The sequence below is a fragment of the Fringilla coelebs genome, assembly GCF_963513975.1.
Source record: "Fringilla coelebs genome assembly, chromosome: 16".
NCBI classification, from domain to species: Eukaryota; Metazoa; Chordata; class Aves; order Passeriformes; family Fringillidae; genus Fringilla; species Fringilla coelebs.
The window spans coordinates 7,314,787-7,335,180 of record NC_140042.1 but is presented as its reverse complement, the minus strand read 5'-3'; the positions used below and the strand labels follow the sequence as shown (position 1 = coordinate 7,335,180).

At 46.2% G+C, this 20,394-nt stretch overlaps 2 protein-coding genes across 2 annotated transcripts; one reads left to right on the top strand and one right to left on the bottom strand.

The window, feature by feature from the left end:
* Positions 1-3,756: 3,756 nt before the first annotated feature.
* ZP2 (zona pellucida glycoprotein 2) lies at positions 3,757-9,530 on the bottom strand (the record flags this gene model as incomplete). The annotated part of the gene is made up of 18 exons (XM_084216360.1): positions 3,757-3,899; positions 3,989-4,075; positions 4,162-4,258; positions 4,348-4,483; positions 4,726-4,915; positions 5,162-5,286; positions 5,370-5,461; positions 5,540-5,721; positions 5,874-6,003; positions 6,418-6,599; positions 6,682-6,778; positions 7,186-7,350; positions 7,594-7,638; positions 7,964-8,122; positions 8,912-9,006; positions 9,083-9,166; positions 9,339-9,412; positions 9,490-9,530. The coding sequence occupies 18 exons, from the start codon at positions 9,528-9,530 to the stop codon at positions 3,757-3,759; spliced, it is 2,124 nt and encodes a 707-aa protein (XP_084072486.1).
* A 3,539-nt stretch (positions 9,531-13,069) lies between these two features.
* ANKS4B (ankyrin repeat and sterile alpha motif domain containing 4B) lies at positions 13,070-19,129 on the top strand (the record flags this gene model as incomplete). The annotated part of the gene is made up of 2 exons (XM_084216220.1): positions 13,070-13,337; positions 18,055-19,129. Exons 1-2 carry the CDS (start codon positions 13,174-13,176, stop codon positions 19,127-19,129), a joined length of 1,239 nt encoding a protein of 412 aa, XP_084072346.1. The 5' UTR covers positions 13,070-13,173.
* Positions 19,130-20,394: the final 1,265 nt, after the last annotated feature.

Below are 20,394 nucleotides of genomic sequence, written 5' to 3'. Positions count from 1 at the left end.
TTACCCAGATTGTCTTATTAGTCTGGTTTATTCTACAGTAAAAGCAATTTTTCACATCTTGTTTTAGGAAGGCTAAAAGTGGAGCTAAGGTTTTCTCCTTGAATAAAGTATTTTATATAGCTAACATTGCTGATCCACAAACTGCAGATTACTCCCCTTCTCATGCCTGTAGAGGAAATTCAGATATCTAAGGTCTAAATTAGTTCTATTTAGTTTTGCATGAACCAACCTGCTGCTTGACTAAAACATAGACACAGAGCCTACCTGAGCTGTAATGTGCTTCACACAGTAGTGGTGGTAATAGTTTCAGCTCTTAGGCTAAGCTGGCCTCACACTTCAGCTGGAGAGTGAAATAATCCCCAGAAGATTTCTAGGAGCCCTTTCTTTTAATGGCACATTAATTCAGCAAACAGCACAAAGCCACAGAACCAGCCTGCCCTCAGGCAAGGCTGCCTGCAAGAGCTTTCCAGGAGGCACCTCTAAAGACAGAGCAATAAAGCCCTTACACCTACCTGAAGTTAACACTCAAAATCTTTATAGCACAACTCATAGATGAATACACAGCTGAATCCTTTCCCCTCATTTTCCTTTATGCCCTTATCTTCTGAAGGGAAGAGACATTACTTAATAAAATCAGCAGACACTAAAATAAGTTAATCCAGTCCCACTCAGAGTCTGACCCAACATGAACCATTTCCCTCTGCATTTTAAATGTACTTTGCCTTATATAATTCCTTCTGTCCTCAGCACTTAGCAGGAACTAAAACTGTGAATTCTCAGTTACCTGCAGGTAAACTTGGAATAGTTGTGCTCCTGCTGCCCTGACCTTTGCATGCTTATCAGCCTGTCACTTCAAGGCTTCTCACTGTGTCCTTGCACCAAGAGCTGCTTTTTCTGCAGTGCCATCACCAGAGTAAGGTTTCCAATTGAGAGATGCTGAAGAAAAAACTAGGTCAGCATAGAGTAGATGTTTTACTGGAGACAGTAAGGCATCCCTTAAAAGGAGGGCACAGGTTATTTTCTGCTTTGAATTATTAAGGACTGCAGTAGAGATAAAAAGTTCTTATCAAGACAGGCTGGAGAGATCCTGCCAAGTCCCCTTTTTCTCAGTTGCTCTCAGCTTTCTGCAGAACACCACCAGCCCACAAGAATCTGGCAGGAGACTCCCACCCCATGGCCCCATTCCCAACCAGCTCCTCAGCCCACTCAGCTCTCACAGATCTGGTTCCCTGCCCCTTCCTTTAGGCATACAGATGCCTTAAGAGGCAGCCACTCTTGTGGCCCTACAGCCTGAGGGACCCCAAATATCCCATGTCTAAGGAGATTTGGAGCAACCAACTGTGGTATTGCTCCTGAAGCAGCTGCTTGAGCTCAGGCTGGAGAGTCAATGCTGCCTCCACCTGCAGCAGGTTCCCTGAGTAATTCCTCTGCCTTCTCGTGCAGCACCATCATCCCCACCTCACCCTGCCCTGTGTTGGAAGAGAGGAACCTCTGCCTGAATGCAGGAAAGGAATAACTTTTACTTGTAAGACGAACTTAAACTTTCCAGATAACACACTTTAACTGGGAACAGAGAGGCAGCAGCACACACAGAGGAAGTGCATGTGGCTGGGCTTTAGGGTAAGTTATGTACAAAATAAGGAACACAATCCTGTGTTTCCCTTGATTTAAATTAAGAGTCTTCATCCAAAGCACCCCTGCAATGTCCCTAAGGAGCATTAAATGAGCCACCCTGAGAGAGCTCTAGTTAACCCTCCCAGAAACCAGGGGCAGGTCTCCTCTCACATGCCACATATGAAGTCTTACCCTAGGCAAACAATATCAGCCAGGGGCAGAAACCAGGCAAGGACAACCTTCTCTTTGACCTAGATGGCTGTCACCATGTGCAAGCTTTGTCTCACCTCCTCAGGCAATAAAAATAATACAAAAATAGTACATAATAGAGAAGTTAAAGAGCAAAGTAAAGCTCTCGCTGCTTCCCATGCTGAAGGTACCTGAGTTATTTTAAATACCTCCACTAGTGCAAATCTGCAGATTCACATATACAAGAAATATTTTAGCTTATTGGGATGTCAACTAGCATGTTCACATGTCACCGTACCATTATTTAGTAAACTCCAACCATCCTAAATCAAAGGATGGTTGGAGTTTGCTAAATAATGTTCAAACTTCAATAAGATACAAGGAAACTTCTCTACCTGAACACACACAAAGATCTTTTCCCCACACTTCAGAACAAGAAGGATGGAGAGAGGGAATATTAAGATCAGATCTTTTTGGGTCAAAAGAGCTAAACAGCCCATACAGTTAAGTACAACATACAGTTAAGTACATAAACCCTCTTCATCAAGGACCACTTACCTGGCTTTTGCAGAAATACTTCATATTCCAGCCAAGTGCTAAGTCAACAAGACCTGAGTGTAGCGGGTTGTTTGCTGGACAGTAGCTTAAGTAATCCTTTCAACCCTAACTTTATCAGGCCAATGACAGAAACTGACTTTTAATTAAGTGGCTCCAATGTGAGATTCATAGTTCCATTGTTTTTATATCATCATAATTTTAATTCAATATTTGCATAAAGTCTAACGATCACGTTCATCATAGTCTCTACTCCATGCTCTCTTTGCATGAAATACACATTAATACTTAGAAAATGCAGCCTGGAGTCTATTGCATTAATAATAGCTCACTAATAATGCCCAAGTGAAGCAGGGGCTGTGGCAGACAAGCCCACAGCCTGTGCTGTTTATGCACAGCATGTTGGAGAAGTGTCAGGGTCTGGCCACTGACTTGATCTGAAACTCTGCACACTCAGAGAGCACATAGCTGGACTTGTGATGATCACTCTCCCTGCTCCAAGTTGCCAGACAATGTTTAACCCAAGGCTGTTACACTCCTACTGCAGCAAAGCACTTTCACTCTGTCACATGCAATTATATTTTATGCCTCATTTCCTTGACTATGCAGCATGTACAAAATAAGAACTGCATGAAAAACTGCCTCACCTCAGGTGGGCAGCGCTACAGCTACAGACAGTGCTGTCACTATTGCAGACAAGACAGCTTTAGCTGTACTCACACTTTTCCTCCCCCAGTTTGAGGGAAGAAACTCTGTCACCCCAAATTACATACTCCTGGTGCCTCTATTAAATGGCCACTGGAACTCCCACCCATCAGAAGACTAGCTCTGGCAGCAGGAAATATGTTCCACTTCAGTTTTTCTAGTGTCCTTCTGGGCTGCTGTACACAGGAAAGGGAGGATTTACTGTATATCTCCTTCAAAGATCTGATTCCCATAGGACAAAGGGGTTTGGTTTGGGTTTTTTTTAACAGTAAAGTTTTAACACAAATTCTGGGTGTTGCTAAATAAAACCTGGCTTTATTGAAGTTAATTTCCAAGAAGAGTGCAGGGCTCATGTTTACAAGAGCAGCTGGAGACGCTACTCATCCTGCAGATACTGGCACAACATGGATTTTTAAAAATCCAATAAATGGAATCACAATTGTGAACAATCATAAGCAATTCAAGAAAGGAAATTGGCTGCAAAGTCCAACAGAAATTTAACATAGTAGTGATCTGTTTCAGAACAAAGATGCTCAGGAAATTAAGTATTATAGCCATTGTCTCCTTATTGTAGATTTGTCCTTAACATTCAGAGGAGGAGCAGTGTTAATTACATAACTAGATGCAGGAGAGGGAATACACGACAGACATAATTCACCAAGTGACTACTCCAAGTTTATTTGGAAATGCACACTAATGTACCACATTTACCATGTATGCTTTTCTCTTTGGGCATTTAAGAAAAGCCAGAAATAGCAGCATTGTGGCCAGAGAGAGAACACCAACAGCAGTCATGGCAATGCCAGCCCATGCCTCCTTGCTCAGGACAGTGCTCCCTGCAAAGCAAGGGGAAAGGCAGTTTGTTTGTGGAGACAGTGCCTCACAAAGCCCAAGCAACACCCCCAGCACCACCCTGGCTCAGTACCTTGGGCTGCAGACCACTCTTCTGGCACAAGGAGGACAGGGCCCCCCAGGCTCACCACAGCAGAGTTCACAGCTGCCATCCCACTTTCTACAACAGAAACACAGCACAATTGAAACCCACAGTGCAGTGGGTTATCTTGGATCAGTGCAACCTAAAATCCACTCAGATGTTACCTCTCTTGCTTCTGGATGGCCTTGGGCATCTTGGGATGCACAATGGGGAGTCTGGGTGAAAACGGTGGCAGATCAGAACGCTGCAGTGGAAGTACACCTGAGACAGAATGAGAGCAATGAGACACCTCTTCATTTTGAAACAGCAACTGCTCCTACTACTACTGCTCCGAGTCCAGTATCACCTACCAGGCCAGGAAGGGCTTTGTCACCAGAAACAAAAGCAAAGGTCTTCACTTCCAGCCTCTGGCGATAGTTAGCATAGCTGACACCACGTCCCACGGGGTGAAACACAGTCCTGTAGCTGTCTAGGTCATACTCACAGCTGCCAATAAATGAAAACCAAGTCAGAACATCAAGCTAGAGAAGATTTGGGTTGTTAGTGTTGACTCCTTTAAGCAGCAGATTAAAGTTCAAGGTTGAGGTGCTACTTTCTTGTAGGAACAAATCCCAGCATCCCAGGGCAGCACTTAGAAGGTTCTCTTGCTATAGGTGGAGTAGGGGAGGATTAGGAATTCCTCACACCCACTGCAAAAGGTGCTTTCATTTGTGTGCTGGGGCACTCACCCATCTACAACAATATTCCACTGGGGCAGTGATGGTGGCTCTGGGGAGGCTGTAGCCCAGCAGTCATCCAGTACCAGGTGGAGGTTGGGGTCATTGCGGTTCAGGACCTGAACTTCCAGGAAGATGGGCTGGCGCAGGAACCTCACTATGGGATACTGATCCTCACGGTAGGGCTGCCTGTACGAGTCCTCTGCAGGAGCCAAAGTCACTTATGTTAAATAACTCAGAGTGCAAAGAAGGTCTCAAGCTCTTCAACAGCAGCTGGTTGAGCAACTGTAAGGGGCACAGATTTGGGGTATCTGCTTCCAGCAGCATGGATAAGCAGGAAGGAAGCACACCAGGACAGAAGTCCATGTACCAGAACAGTTCACTCATCCACCCTCCCCTCCACAAACTCCAGACATGCCCCACCAACTGAGCCCAGAGCCAGCTTTACCTGGGTAGCTTAGAAGAACTAAGGAGAGGGAGCCTTGATTCACTGAAGAAGGTGGAGGAGAAAGGTTGTCTACTTTTACAGTGAGGGAGGCATCACCATTGCTGAAGGAGCACACAACTGTTAACCTGTAACAGGGAAGGAGCAGGTAAGTCATATTGTTGTGTGGGTAACATAGTACTGGATGGGCTGAAGAGGTTTCCAGACCCACCTGAGTTCACTGTCCCTTGAGATCCTGCCCAGGGGAAGGTCTGTCCATAATGCCCTCACCTCATTCTCATAATGAATCTGCTCCCCATCAAACTGCAGGTAAGTGACAGCATTAGTGAGGGCATTGCCAGTGCCTGAATCCCACCCCACCAGCCCTGGCCACACACTCACCCAGTGCCTGGTCCCACACCCATTCAGGGGGACATGAAACCAAACCCTGTCATTCAAAGGTGACCTGTAGGCTGGCCTGCACACAGGATCCCTGAGCCTGAGAGTATCCAAATCCAGCAGTGGTGTGGTACTTTCAGCAAGGATTTCAAAATCCATGTAGCCATCCTGGGTGCATACAGCAGCTGTAACAGAGGTTCACATAAACGATCATGCGAGTCAGTGACAGCTCTGTCTGCCAGGAGGTGTTGGTGAGGTAAACTAATCCAACACAAAGTGTAACAATGAGCCAAGCTGAGGGAGCATAGCTGAGGAGCTGCAGGAGTCAGTCACTTACCTATTGGTGTGTGCTTCTCACAGGGGCACTCAGGGTGCATCACCATTGCCACAGCCTCCCCATGGAAGTGAAAAGCCAGTTTCAAAGAGGACATGTAGTACTGAAGGCCTGAGCAGCTCTCCCCACGTAGCTGAAGGGCAAGAGTTATTCCCTTAGAGTGTGACAAGAGCTCTTTTTTTTTTAACACATGCACCTGTTAGAGCTGATTAGCAAATAAGCCAAGCCTGAAGAACACAGTGGCCACAGGGGAAGCTCATATGCATTGCTCCAGGCATGCCAAATGCCTTCCCCCTCCAAGAGGAATAGTTTCACCTCCATCTGTTTTTGCCAAAAGACTCCAGGAAACCCAAGTCACCTTGCATGATGCCTATCTATTGCAAAGACAGTTTGCATTCATCTTCATCACAACTGCCCTCAGCCAGCCACAGGGCATGACTGACTTGACAGATGCTTAGCCAGGGTCAAAGCTGCTGTGCCTCTGGGTCTCAAAACACCAAGGAGGTGTGATTACACCAACACCTGTGACTCAAAGATCAGAGCTCACCCTGGATTTCAGGATTCCCCTGCTAATATACAGCCTGATCCCTCTCTGTGTGTCCAGAGTGATTCCATTTTCCTGAAGCTGATCCATGGGGATGGTCTTATTCTCTACATCCACATCCATAAGGATCCCTGGAAAGGCTGGGATGGCAACAGTCATGTGTGTTGCATTACAGATTGCTGGACCTGCAACAACATCTTTGATAAATATAGCATCATTTTCCCTGGGGCAAAAGAGGGTCAAGTTCTGGCTTTTTCCATGCATTACCTGGAGCACAAAGCATTCTTGACTCCACAGTCAGTCTATGCTCAGGAGGGCCATACATGAGCTTGAGTGCCACAGTGTAGAGCACCTTATCATTGTGCTGACAAAGAAGATGGAGCTCTATTAGACAGTGCTCAGCTCTGATCCATCATAAGACCAACCCCAGAGGGCCACATACTGCATCAGGTTCAGGTCTGCAGCAGCAGCTTCTTCCCACCTCACCCTTTCTAAAAACAGCTTGCTGATCATGAGACTGCCAGTCAGATGTTCCCAGGACTGGCTGTAGCTAAGAGTTCTGCTTCTGGAGATTCCCACTCACTGTGCCTTCCCAGATCCTTGTGCCAGGCAGTTCAGTGACAGCTTTGCCTACACCAGCTCAGCCCAGCAGTGCATCAGCCTGACATCAGCCCCAGCCTGACAATTCTCTCCCCAGGTCTACAGGAGAGAGACAGGGCTGCCCAAACAGGGGCTGGGTAACTCCTCAGGGCTGATTCTCCGTTCACATACCTTGTAGGACACAACTCCAGTGGCAGCAAAGGCCACCTGAAAGATCAGGTTGTGGCCATCAACTAGAAAGTTATAGCCCTGCTGCATTGCTTGCCTAAGGCTCAGCTGATGTATTCTGGTTCCATCATCAACTGACAGATTCCAGGACATTGGAGTTGCTGGAACCTGCAAAGCAGGAAACCAAAAGGCACAGAAGCATCAAGGCATTGGATTTTCACCCTGCAGGGCTGCCACCTCCCAGGCTTTACATTCAACCCTATATTGGCAGGGCAGAACTAGGCTTCCCAACAAGATGCAAGTCCATCAGAGAGGTCCCTGCCCAAGCTTGGAGATACCAGGCTCAGCTTATGCCAGAACCCCAGGCACTCCCCCTACCCCAGCTCCCTTCACAAGGTGGAAAGAACATACCTTATGCTCATCACTGAGACTTGAAATGAGTCCTGGGAAGGTAACCTGAAACACAGCATGAAAATTACACTGCAGGAACTTGCAGGGTAGTAGCCACACAGCAAAACCTCTACTACAGCTTCCCAAAGTAAACTGCCAGCATCAGCTTCCCCTGCAATAGGGCTGGAGCCAGAGTGGGTGCATCATTAATGACCATTTGCAAACCAGCTCTCCAAAGAGCCAGCAGCTCAAGCCAAAGTGAAGGTGCAGCCAAGAGAGCTCCTTGCAGCTCATTGGAGATTTCCTCAGATCCCAGACAACTCCAAGAGACAGCCACCCTGCTTTACAAGCCTCAGAGCAGGATCTGCAGCACTTCCACTCCTCTACTTACTGCCATGAAGTCCTTGGTGCAGTTTGTTGCACCAGCAAACACAGGAACAGCAACTTCATCTACAGGAATGCTGTCACAGTGGGCGCTGTAGGTGATATTTGTCTCCTCTCCCATCGTGTCATTCACCATCAGCTTCAGCCAGAGCTGGTGCTGACCATGCTACAGACAAGAGACATTCATTAGGAAGAGGCTGCAGTACTCACTACAGCCTGAGGGCTCCTAAAAGCCCTTGGGCCTGAACTCTAACTCCAGGGCTGGTTTAGGTGTTTGCACCAGTACAAGGACAAGGTGACTTCTTGCTTGAAAAGCCCAAAGGAAAAGGATGAACCCTTTAGGAAAGCAGAAGGGCACAGGGTTAGGTTGAAGAGCAGAAAATACAAAGAGAACTGCAGAAGTCAAGAAGAAAACTCCAAGGAGTAGCAGGATTTAGTGCCAGAGAGTCAGCTATCAAAAAAACTAAGCTGATAAACAGAACAAAGTCTTGTGGTATTTCAAATACTTAAAAGCAACCAGTAAAGCATCTGGTTTTGGCCTCCCACTGACTACTCTACCTCAACAGCTATGATCAGCATATGGTGTTAATTGTCTGTCAATATGCATTTAAATAGATTGGTGTTCTGAAACTCTTGAACCTGGTCCATCTCCCTACAAGAAAACCTGGCAAGAAATTCAAGTCCTCTACAGGAGAACATAACATTTAAGGCAGGCTGAGGGATTTAATGCATAGTTGAAATAAGAATTTTGGTAGATTTGGGTTTGGTTTTCTTTTTCAATTTTTGGCATAAAATGTTCTTTTATAAAAGTTTTAGACTATCAGAAGTCTAAGTATCCTCAGTCTTGAGGAAAGTTAGAAATAGAAAACCCTATTAAACCCAGTCCTGTCCAGGGAAAAAAAATTAAACATCTAACTCCATCACAGTAGCTTGCCAGGATGAAAACCCCTTTTACCTGCAGGCTGGTGCAGTTGACAAACAGGACACTGAGTATCAGCCTCTCATAATCCACAGTGTGGTCACAGGACATGATCTCCTCACCATTCACATCTAGGAGGGATATGGAAGATTAGCCCTGCAGCAGGCAGGTCTCAGCAGGAAGGGCCAGGGCAGCAGCAGTACATACCAACAACACACACGTGCCAGGAGTAGTTGCTGAGCTCTCTGGAAAACTCCACTTCCATCCCATGCCTATGGCAGGTCACATTCTCTGCAGAGGGAAGACACCATGAGCTGCAGCAAACCCCCCTGCAGGCACACACCCTGCAAGTCCCCAGCCAGGCACCCTTCAGAGCCCTCCCATGCCAAGGCAGAGGGGAAGCAGCTCCCAGCAAGCCCAAACCCACATCCCCACCACAGCCAGCCCAGAGAGGGGACCCTACCCAAGAGATCCTGGTCCCCCAGGCCATCAGCACAAGGGGCTAAGCACAGCAAAAATCCAAACAGGAGCAGCAACCTGCAAAGAAAAGAGAATCAAATGAGAGAGCAGCAAGGAAAGGACCCAGCTCCCCTGGTACCCCAAACCACACTCACCACATCCTTGAGCTGCTCCAGCAGTGCTGCTCAAACCCCATCTCTTCAGGACACCACAAGCTTGGTCTTTGGCTGCCCAGGGAGGGTTTTATAGGCCCTGGGTCTGGCTCACACAGGTGCCACCTCTCTGCTGCCCAGGGAGCAGAGCACTTGCACCTGCTGCTCCTTGAGTGGGGCAGCTCACAGGAGACCTTAAGGTAATACTAAGCCTTTATTTTGAAGGCATCCTTTTCTTGCTTTGATAATGTATTCCCTTTCTTCCTATGTTAGATATTTCATGGAAAAAACACATGTCTGTTTTGGCAGTTATTTTTTTAAATGGAGTTTTCTGTACTAGCATGACAGCATTTGAGACACCAGGGAGCTCAAGGTGGCTTTCCTTGGGACTGTTTGAAGCACTGGTGAAGATATCATGGGGCAAGAGATCCCTGAAGCCAAGGAAAATGTTTTAACAAAGCAAAGAGCCTGAATGCCAGGTCAGGACTTCAACTTTGAGCACTCACAGCAAAAACTGCAGAAGTCCCTGTGATACAACAGATAATGTCCCTGCTCCCTGCTGTGTGCAGGCTCTGCAAGGGATGCCCTTGGACCCAGAGCAGAAATCACATCAGCTGGATGTCACACTTAGCCTGGTGTGGGTGACCCTCAGCCTGGCTGTGGGAACTGGCTGCTCAAGAGGACATCCCTAAGAAGTGAAGAAATAAACTCTTATTTTTGTTTTAAATGTTGTCATCATCTGTGAATTGTGTAGCCACGATTACCCAGTGTGACTAATGTCATTCTTCTCTAAGCCCATTAGCTCCAAAGATCTCATTAGGCAAGCAGAGATGTACTTGCCTCCCCTTGCATGGCCTTTACCATACCACATTTGGTGCTTATAAAAGTTGCAGTGAGGAAATGCTGTGCTGGAAAACACCTCATGCAAAACAGATGGCACAACAACATCACTGTGCAGGTTTATAGGTTTATACTCCAAGTTATCAACAACTTAACTGGTGGTGCTGCAGCCTTTCAAACTAAATAGTTTGTTTAACTGGGAATATTTTATTTGAGACAATTCTCAAATTAATCAAGTATACCCATAGACACAGTGAAATCCAATAACAAATCAAAGCTGCTAGTTAAATAATTCATTAGTTTACAAAACCATGTATCATCACAACAGAGTTTCTCATGGGCCTGGTAAGACATTTCAATTGGAAGTGGAATGGTTCTGAAGTTCTTTTCAAACACAAAAAGAAAAGCTTCATTCGAACTATCCAGGGAGTTTAAAAAGTTCACAATTTTGAGCTTTAGTCTCAAAAGAATAATCTCCATTCAGGCTGAGAAATTCACCTCATTTGATGTTGAATCATTTATTCCATTTCAAGTTGAGGTTTTTGGATGGGACAACAATGAACAAGTAGCAGGAGTTTAGAAACTGATGAAGATTTTGTTTGCTCTTTTCTTTTTTCTTTCTTTTTTGTGATGCCCACTTTTATGACAGAAATAATAATAAAGCTGGCAAGGTCCTGAAGCTTCTCCCCAACTGACATGGGTTTTGCTTTACCTCTAATTAAAGCTTGGAGCAATAGTTTCCCACTTGGCATTATACTGGGTAAGTTTAAAATCAATATTTTCAGACGTTAATGGTAAAAAATCATTCTGAGATCAACACTTTGTGTGCTGCATTCATTAAGAGAAAAGCAAATTAAGCTACTTCTGTAGTAAAAAACTAAGGATCTTGAAAACTAAAAGGACCCTTCTGCCACCAAATCACTTTTCATGAGTGTATCATGTTTTTTCTCTCCTACCAGGCACTGGTGGTGTATGCAGTATGTGAATGGTGATCATTTTACCCCTGAAAAGAGGCCTAGTAAAAGAAATCAAATTCAATGGCATTAATAAACAGCTGATCCTATATATATATATATATATATATATATACATATATACATATATTTATATATATACACTTATATTACTTATCTTTGTTCTGCAACAGCTAGTTTTTCTTGTAGCTGTAAATTTAGCTCCATGCTGAGCCTGGTTAAAAAGAAAACAGAAAAAATGGCTGCATTTTTATTAGAAAAGTGTTAATGCAGTGCAGGGAGCCTGAGTGTAAAACTGTCTTCTAAAGTGGGGATGGATGCTGGTCTGGGTGAGGCACAGCCCATCCTGACTGCCCTGGGAAGGCAGGACAGCACCAGGGACACCAGGGACAGTCTGGGTGACACGAGGGACAGCCAGGGCTTGGCTTTGCCCTGACCTGGAGCTGTTTATTCAAAGGTTCAAACCTGTCCCTGTCTCCCCTTGTCCTCATGGGAAGAAAAAGGTTGGTACAAGTTCATTCCTGAAGAGCTCTTCAATGCCTGTCTGAGAAAATAATGAAGAGAGAAAGGCCATTTTGAGAGGTCTCTGGTGTGTCACAGGGGCAGAATGATGGGATGTAAATGAGGTGGCAGAATTCCATTTGGGGATTGCACCAACTCTGAGCGAGGAGTTGGTTTGTGATTCTCTAATGGGGGCACAACAAGCAACAAAACCCCACTGCTAATTGCTGAGGGCAGAGTCTCTGAGATCCAGGTTAATTCAGTGAGTCACAGAAAACAGCTTGGCAAAAAGTAATGTTTCTGTGGCAGCTCTTGTGAATGTGGCCAGGAGAGCCCTGAGCTCACAGGAAGCTGCAGCAGCCTCTTACCAACTTCTCAGCTGCTGCTTGAAAACTGGCTTTTTATATGGCTTGCTCTTAGTAATTCTTTTAAGTTAGAATGAGTCTAATTTGATAAGTTTCTGGCTGTTGAGGTAGCCCTTAATGCCACTGAACTCAGGGGGAATGATTTCTAAATCAAGAAATCATTGTTTGTGATGGGGAATGGACCCATCTGTTCCCAGGCAAGCACCACAGTGCCCAGCTGGGGCAGTGAGTGCAGACCCATCGTGTTTCCTTTTCTGGAATTCCCTGTGGTATCCTGAGGGAATCCTGCACATTTTTCTGTGGCTAAACAGAGATTACAATACCTGTCAGAAGAGTTTTATATTTGTCAATTTCCTGAAGATCTCCTGGTGAAATGCAACTTACACAGCTGTGCTTTTGCCAGCTGTGACTTGCAGACCTGTTGGGGGTTCTATCCAAACATCCCCCTGTGCACCATTTCCAGTCTGTGTACACAGAGGGGTTCCAGGGAAGTGCCTGCTTTGGCAGGGGAGTGACTTGTTTGCAAATACAGCATCCCAGCAAAAGATGGGATTCGCCAGTAAAGGTCACTGCTCCTGCTTTCCTCCCATAAAATTCAGGGATACTTTATTCCTTGGGGTGAAACCTGGTCACACTGACACTCATGGCCTTTTGAAGGTATTTTTGAGGTTCTTTTTGCAGTTCAAAGTCCTTCTGCAATTGCCACAGAACAGCCAGGCAAAGACACAGAGAAGATGGCTGGATCCCCTCTCCAAGCAGTCAATTATGCAACAAACTGAACGTGGCAGAGCCACCTTCCAGGAAATGAAAGCATTCCCCACCCCACAGCCTCATTCCCTGTGCAGAACTCCAGACAAAGCCTGCAAGGATGAACTTTGCCTCCCCATTCCCCTCCTCACAGGGATGTCTCAGCTTGTAATCATTAATGAGCTCTCCTGTGATGGAAGGGTGACTGTGCAGCCTGGATATCACTCAGAGCTGCTGGGGGACACCAGGAGCTGCTGAAAATGTCGAGCAGGTACCACAAAGCAGCGGCTGATGGCAACGTGGACCTGCTGAAAGAGGCCACCAGGAAAGACCTCAACACTTCAGATGAAGATGGGATGACTCCCACCCTTCTGGCAGCCTACCACGGGTACCTGGAAGCTCTGGAAGTCATTTGCAGGAGGGGGTAAGTTCAGCCAGCCTCGACCACTCACAGCCTCAAAACTCTAATTCCTGCCTCGTGTTTCTAACCCTCTGGCCCAAAAGGCTGAAAATCCCAGTAATTTCTGTAAGGCATTGCCAATGAGTGCCCCTTTAGTGGCAGGGGTTTAGGTGCAGAGCCTGCAGGGAGGGTTGTGTTGTTTTCTCAGACAGGGGTTGAGGAGCTCCCGAGGTGTCTGTCAGTGAAAGCACAGCAGCATCCACAGGAGCACATCGGCTCCTGCAGAGAGCACTCCGAGAAGCAGGGCCCTGGCACCTTCCCTTTCCTCACTGGAGAAGGCTGCCAACGACCTTTGAGGATAACTTGAGACAGGTTCCATAGAGAAATCCCTAATTTGAAACAATTTCAGCAAAGGATATCTCCCATTTGCTTCCAAAGTGCAGTTAGGAGGCACTTGTGAAGATTTAATGCTGTCCAGAGGTGAGTCACAACAGACAGCCTTGAGCCAGTAACATCTAAAATGGTTATTTCTGTGCTTTTTTTAACAACCACCATCAGGCTAAATTGGAGAATACTGATTCAGAAGCCGTGATAGGACCCTTGTAAACCATAAAAAAAATAGAAAATAAAGGAAAAAAAATGAAAGGAAGGTTTTCTACAGGTTTATTTTCTAGTAATAAAATGTCTGAATCATTTAAATGTCTTACATGGTTAGAATGTCTTATTGAAGTGGTAATTACCTCTCCACCATCCATTGCTCAGAGCCTACCTTTTAAACTGTGGTTCTGTAATAACATCTAATTAAACAAAATCTGCTCTTGTGTAGAGATAGAGTTAATAAAATGTTCTTTTGCAGAACAGTGAACAGATTGCAGGGAACAGTTGAATAACTATTTGGATGTAGCAGAGTTGTCTTTTATTAAAAATGGAATTGAAAAAAAGATTTCCTAGATTTGCTTTATAGCTCATTGGGCTCAGGTGTGGCTGTGGTATCTCAATGAAAGACCTTTGGACTGCGTGGTTGTTGCTGTGTCCTCAGGAGAAGCAAAAATAGATTGACAGTTTTTCAACTTGTGCAATTAAGGCAGCTCCCAGGAAATACCTTGTCCCTGAACACCTGCAAGCCAGAACAATTAGGTAAGGAACAAATAGAAGAATATTTTTTTTTTTTTCAAAATTTGAGTGAAAAGTATATCTCCTACCAATTAAGGTGACAGAAATCACAGCAGATGACACAAGGATCAAAATTTCTGTATATTTGTTATTTTGTGTATTTTTAAGTCTTTTTCTTGGTAGAGGACAGCTTTGGGACAGTATCACATCAAAATTTTCAAATATATGTGTTTACCTCTATTTAATCTAAGATTTCTTGACACAATCAGGAAGATGTGTCTGTCAGAGGTATGGCTGCATTCTCACTGTATTTTTGGGGAGAAGCTGAGTTTTAGAAGATGTTTGAGCTGTTCTCCAGTCAGTAAATATTTTCTTGTGAGAAAATATTTTAATTATTTTTAGCAAATTCATCCTTTCCTTGAAGAGGTTTCCCGAAAGAGTCTCTGAGGTACAGAGCAATTTTCTTTAGAGTGGTTGCAGACTTTAGGACTTTCAAGCTTTGGCCCTTGGAATTTAGCAATAAACCCCTTTCATCTTGAAATCATTTGTCTTCCCAGGCATCAGGAGACATTTTCTCTGCTTGCCTTGCAGGTACATGAATAAAGGCAAGACCAAAGAGCAGAATCTGCTCTCTTTTGTGCGAGCCTTTTCCTTGGGAAAGCAGGGAGCATGAGAACCCAGAGCAGATGTCCAACCTTGTGCAAAGTCCCACCGAGCTGGGAGCAGCCCCTCGAGTTTGTCAATTGTTTGGGACTCAAAGGCTGGCAGGTTCCAGGGGGAGCAGAGACCACAACCAGCTCTGCAGGGCCCTGGGGGGACGGGTGACCCGGCCCTCCCCAGCTCAGGGTGCCCAGCCAGCTCACAAATGTGGGAATTCAGGAGCCCAGCACGCCCAGCCGCAGCCAGGCAGCTCCCCAGGGCACAGCCACCAGAGCAGAAATATGTGCACATGGCTTCCACATGTCTGAGCGAGAAACTTTGATCCTCAGCTGCCATGGCAAAGCCTGAGCAAAGCTGGCTCTGCCCTGAGCTCTGAGCTCAGCCCTGCCTGGGGCAGCTCAGGCTGAAGGGTGTGCTCAGATCTGGCCCTCAACAAACCTGGCAGAGCTTTTCTGCAGAGCCCCAAAGGCAGAGGTGAGTGCCTGGAGGACATTTCCTGACAGGATGTGCCACGTCTTTCACAGTACAGCTCCGAGTCGCTGAAATGCTTGAACTCCCAAGGGTAGAAATTCTCCTTGGAAATTTGGTCCCTGGCTCTGAAGTCAGTAAAGATTTTGGGCTTCTGTGGCCGCCCCGTTGGCTGGTCACAAGAGGACACAAGCTCTGTTCTGAGCATTGCCAAGGCTGACCTTGCCAAATGTGCATCTAAATACTCAAGCTGATTCTGGTCTGCAGGCAGCAGTTCAGTGTGAAGTCACTGCAAGGGCTAAAAATCAAGCAATACTGGCTTCAAATTCAATTGAAAAATGTGGCATTTTATTTTCAAATGAACTTCTGCCTTTCAAACCATCATGAGTAAAAGCAGCTTACAGAGAACAAAAGGTTGAAAAACAATGGCATCTATCTGGGCTCAAACTAATAGAAATGGAGACAAATGGGTAATCAGGGCTTTACTCTGGATTATTTACCTATTACCTCCCTAAAAAATTACTGCATGAGCTCACTAAGTGTGCATCATGTGGCCAGTGAGGAAACTTTCTAATATTGTCCTCTATTTGACATGCAAAAGGAACAAATCACCAAGAGCACTTTAAAATATTCCTTGCAAATGTTCTTGAAACAGTTTTGCCAGTAATTCCAACGAGAATAAGTCAAAGTCTGAGCCCACTTTTAGTTGCCAGACCCTGGGATGACAAAGGAAATGCTCTGGCTCCCTTCTGGGGAGATGCAGTCACAGTCAGCCCTGTGAACTCGTGTAACTCTCAGGGCAGGAATGAGAGAGAGCTCATGCCACACACACACAGCCACACTCAGGGCAGGAATTGGAGCTCATGGCATGCACACACAGCCACACTCAGGGCAGGAATTGGAGCTCATGCCATGCACACACAGCCACACTCAGGGCAGGAATTGGAGCTCATGCCATGTACACACAGCCACACTCAGGGCAGGAATTGGAGCTCATCCATGCACACACACAGCCACACTCAGGGCAGGAATTGGAGCTCATGCCATGTACACACAGCCACACTCAGGGCAGGAATTGGAGCTCATCCATGCACACACACAGCCACACTCAGGGCAGGAATTGGAGCTCATGCCATGTACACACAGCCACACTCAGGGCAGGAATTGGAGCTCATGCCATGTACACACAGCCACACTCAGGGCAGGAATTGGAGCTCATCCATGCACACACAGCCACACTCAGGGCAGGAGTTGGAGCTCATCCATGCACACACAGCCACACTCAGGGCAGGAATTGGAGCTCGTGCCACACACACACAGCCACACTCAGGGCAGGAATTGGAGCTCATCCATGCACACACAGCCACACTCAGGGCAGGAATTGGAGCTCATCCATGCACACACAGCCACACTCAGGGCAGGAATTGGAGATCATGCCACACACACACACAGCCACACTCAGGGCAGGAATTGGAGCTCATGCCATGCACACAGCCACACTCAGGGCAGGAATTGGAGCGCATGCCATGCACACACACAGCCACACTCAGGGCAGGAATTGGAGCTCATCCATGCACACACAGCCACACTCAGGGCAGGAATTGGAGATCATGCCACACACACACACAGCCACACTCAGGGCAGGAATTGGAGCTCATGCCATGCACACAGCCACACTCAGGGCAGGAATTGGAGCGCATGCCATGCACACACACAGCCACACTCAGGGCAGGAATTGGAGCTCATCCATGCACACACACAGCCACACTCAGGGCAGGAATTGGAGCTCATCCATGCACACACAGAGCCACACTCAGGGCAGGAATTGGAGCTCATCCATGCACACACAGCCACACTCAGGGCAGGAATTGGAGATCATGCCACACACACACACAGCCACACTCAGGGCAGGAATTGGAGCTCATGCCATGCACACAGCCACACTCAGGGCAGGAATTGGAGCTCATGCCATGCACACAGCCACACTTGGGGCAGGAATTGGAGCTCATGCCACACACACAGCCACACTCAGGGCAGGAACTGGAGCTCATCCATGCACACACAGCCACACTCAGGGCAGGAATTGGAGCTCATGCCATGCACACAGCCACACTCAGGGCAGGAATTGGAGCTCATGCCATGCACACAGCCACACTTGGGGCAGGAATTGGAGCTCATGCCACACACAGCCACACTCAGGGCAGGAATTGGAGCTCATGCCACACACACACAGAGCCACACTCAGGGCAGGAATTGGAGCTCGTGCCATGCACACAGCCACACTCAGGGCAGGAATTGGAGCTCATGCCACACACACAGCCACACTCAGGGCTTGTGCCAGTGGGTGCAGCCCTGTTGTAGCAGCTGGAGCCAAGCTGAGCCCTTGTCCCTGGGCTGTTCTCCTCAGAGCAGAGCACAGTGACACGTTTGCTGCCTGCTCAGCGCCGCTGCAGAGCTCAGGGTGGGTACCCAGCTCACTGTGTGCTGTTTTCCCTGGCAGGGGTGACCCAGACAAGTGTGACATCTGGGGGAACACGCCCCTGCACCACGCTGCCTGCAATGGGCACATCCACTGCGTCTCCTTTTTGGTCAACTTTGGGGCCAACATCTTTGCTCTGGACAACGACCTGCGCACTCCCCTGGAGGCAGCGGCCGGCAGGGACCGCAGGGAGTGCGTCCAGATCCTGGACAAAGCTGCCACCAAGCAGAACTTGCTGAACCCAAAGAAGGTCTCCAAACAAAAGGCACAGGCCCAGAGGAACGTCGAGAGACAAATCAAGGAATGTGAGAAGCGCCAGGAGAAACACCAGCAGGAAATGAACCGGAATTATATCAAAGAAAAGGTTGGCACGGTGAATTCTTCCAAAGGAACGCACTCCAGGGTAAAGTTGCCCGGGCTATTTGCTTCAAATGCCACAAGTACTTTAACCAAAAGCCTGAAAGATACCTTGAAACTCAAGACAAAAAAGACAACCGACAGCACAAGAAAGCAGGAAACACAAAGAAATGACCAAGAGGATGATATGAGTAGGAAGAGTGTGATGCATTTGTTTGATGAGAAAGAAGAAGATGAATTACTGAATGACCTTGGAGACAAAAACCTTGCTGGTAATGACAGTCAGCTCTCCATTTTTCAGCGGCCAGGTCTTGGCAAGATTGTGTTTGGAAGGAATTTGGCTGCAGAGGTAAATCCTGAAACTGTGTCTTCTGAGAAAGAAGGTATAAGAGATACAATAGCCAGTGAGCTCTTTCAATATGAAAACACTGAGAATGGCAGGGAAGATGATGCTGAAAGCAGTGCTGATGCTCCTTGGAATGAGGAAGAAGTCATTTGGGATGATGAGGAAACAGAGAATACGCCCCTTGAGGTATTTCTGGCATCACAGATGCTGGATGAATTTCTTCCAGTCTTCATGAGGGAAAAAATTGATTTAGATGCCCTGATGCTATGCTCTGATGAAGATCTACAGAGCATTCAGATGGAGCTTGGGCCAAGAAAGAAAGTCCTGAATGCTGTGAATAAAAGAAAACAGGCACTCGAGAACCCTGGAAAAACTGTAGATACTTGCTTATAAATTATGTTGTTGTTACCTACGGATTCATTAACCTTCCCTTTTTCCAGTGTCCAACTCTTTTCAGAAGTCTGCTAAAGCAAAAGGCAGAGAGGTTACCAATTGCTTTAGGAAGTACACCAGGGATAACATTTTTTCTCTCTGGATGGGTAATTGTGGTGAACAGCATATTAAGTAAAGTATATTCTGCCAAAAAGCAAGAATGTGAAAGTAAAAACCAAAAAGCTTTTTCTCCCTGAACTGTTTATGTGGATTGGATTTCTTTTGGTCCAAATAATTTCAAATATCAGTGAAGGCCAGGCCAGCTGGATTCCTTAATAAAGCCCCTCCTTTCTTCTCCAAAACCACAATGCAAAGAGCATTCTCAGAGTCTGAGAGCTTTGAGTTTTCTCCATTTGCTTCTGTAAGATCAGTAAAACCACTCTTCCTAGTACTGATGGTATGTTAGGAAAGGAATCTGAATCTTGATTTTTGCTCTGCTTTATTGACTCTAATCACCTCTGAATTAATGTAAATAAGACTAATTTACAGCAAGTTCCATATATTTGTCAGTAAAGTTTTTACTTCTGTATTGACAACAACTTAAAAATACATGAAATAGCTTCCCAAGAGATGTTCAGTGTAAGTTGTATATTCCTTTCTTGTCTCATTAGACTGGATCCAATTGCCAGCACCCATCATGTCCTAGAGGTCATCAAGGCTGCAATACTTTTAAGTACAAGAAGCTGAGGTTTCATTTTCAAAATTTTGGATCTATTTTGGTATATCCCCAGCTTGGTTCCTATAGGCTGCATTTCCATGCAAAGTCCCAGAAATGAGGATTGATATCACACACCATTTTCTGTGGGTTGTTGTCAGCCTTAGCCTGAGAGCTGTGCATCACACACACAGCTCAGAAAAATAAAAAAAGAAAATGAGCTGTGCTGCTGTGGAAGCTCCTGCTCTTCCCACTCTATCTGGAGGCATTCACAGCAGGGTTCCCCAGTTCCCTTGGGAAGCCAGCACTACAAGATATAAATTAATCACTCCTGTTGAGTTTTGTGAATCTAATAAAGTGCTTTTAGCAGCCATGCTCGGGCTAAGATCACAGATTTTGCATGCACATTCATTAGCAGAACATTTATCTTTAAAGCTCTTTTTATATCTTTCCATTAGCCAGCTATGATTTTTTCCTTAGGGCTATGCTGCATTTGTGGATGCTAATCCTGGTTAATGATCTGTTTTTTTCATGTTTCTTCTTTCCATCTCATCTTGTGACTGTGATTTGT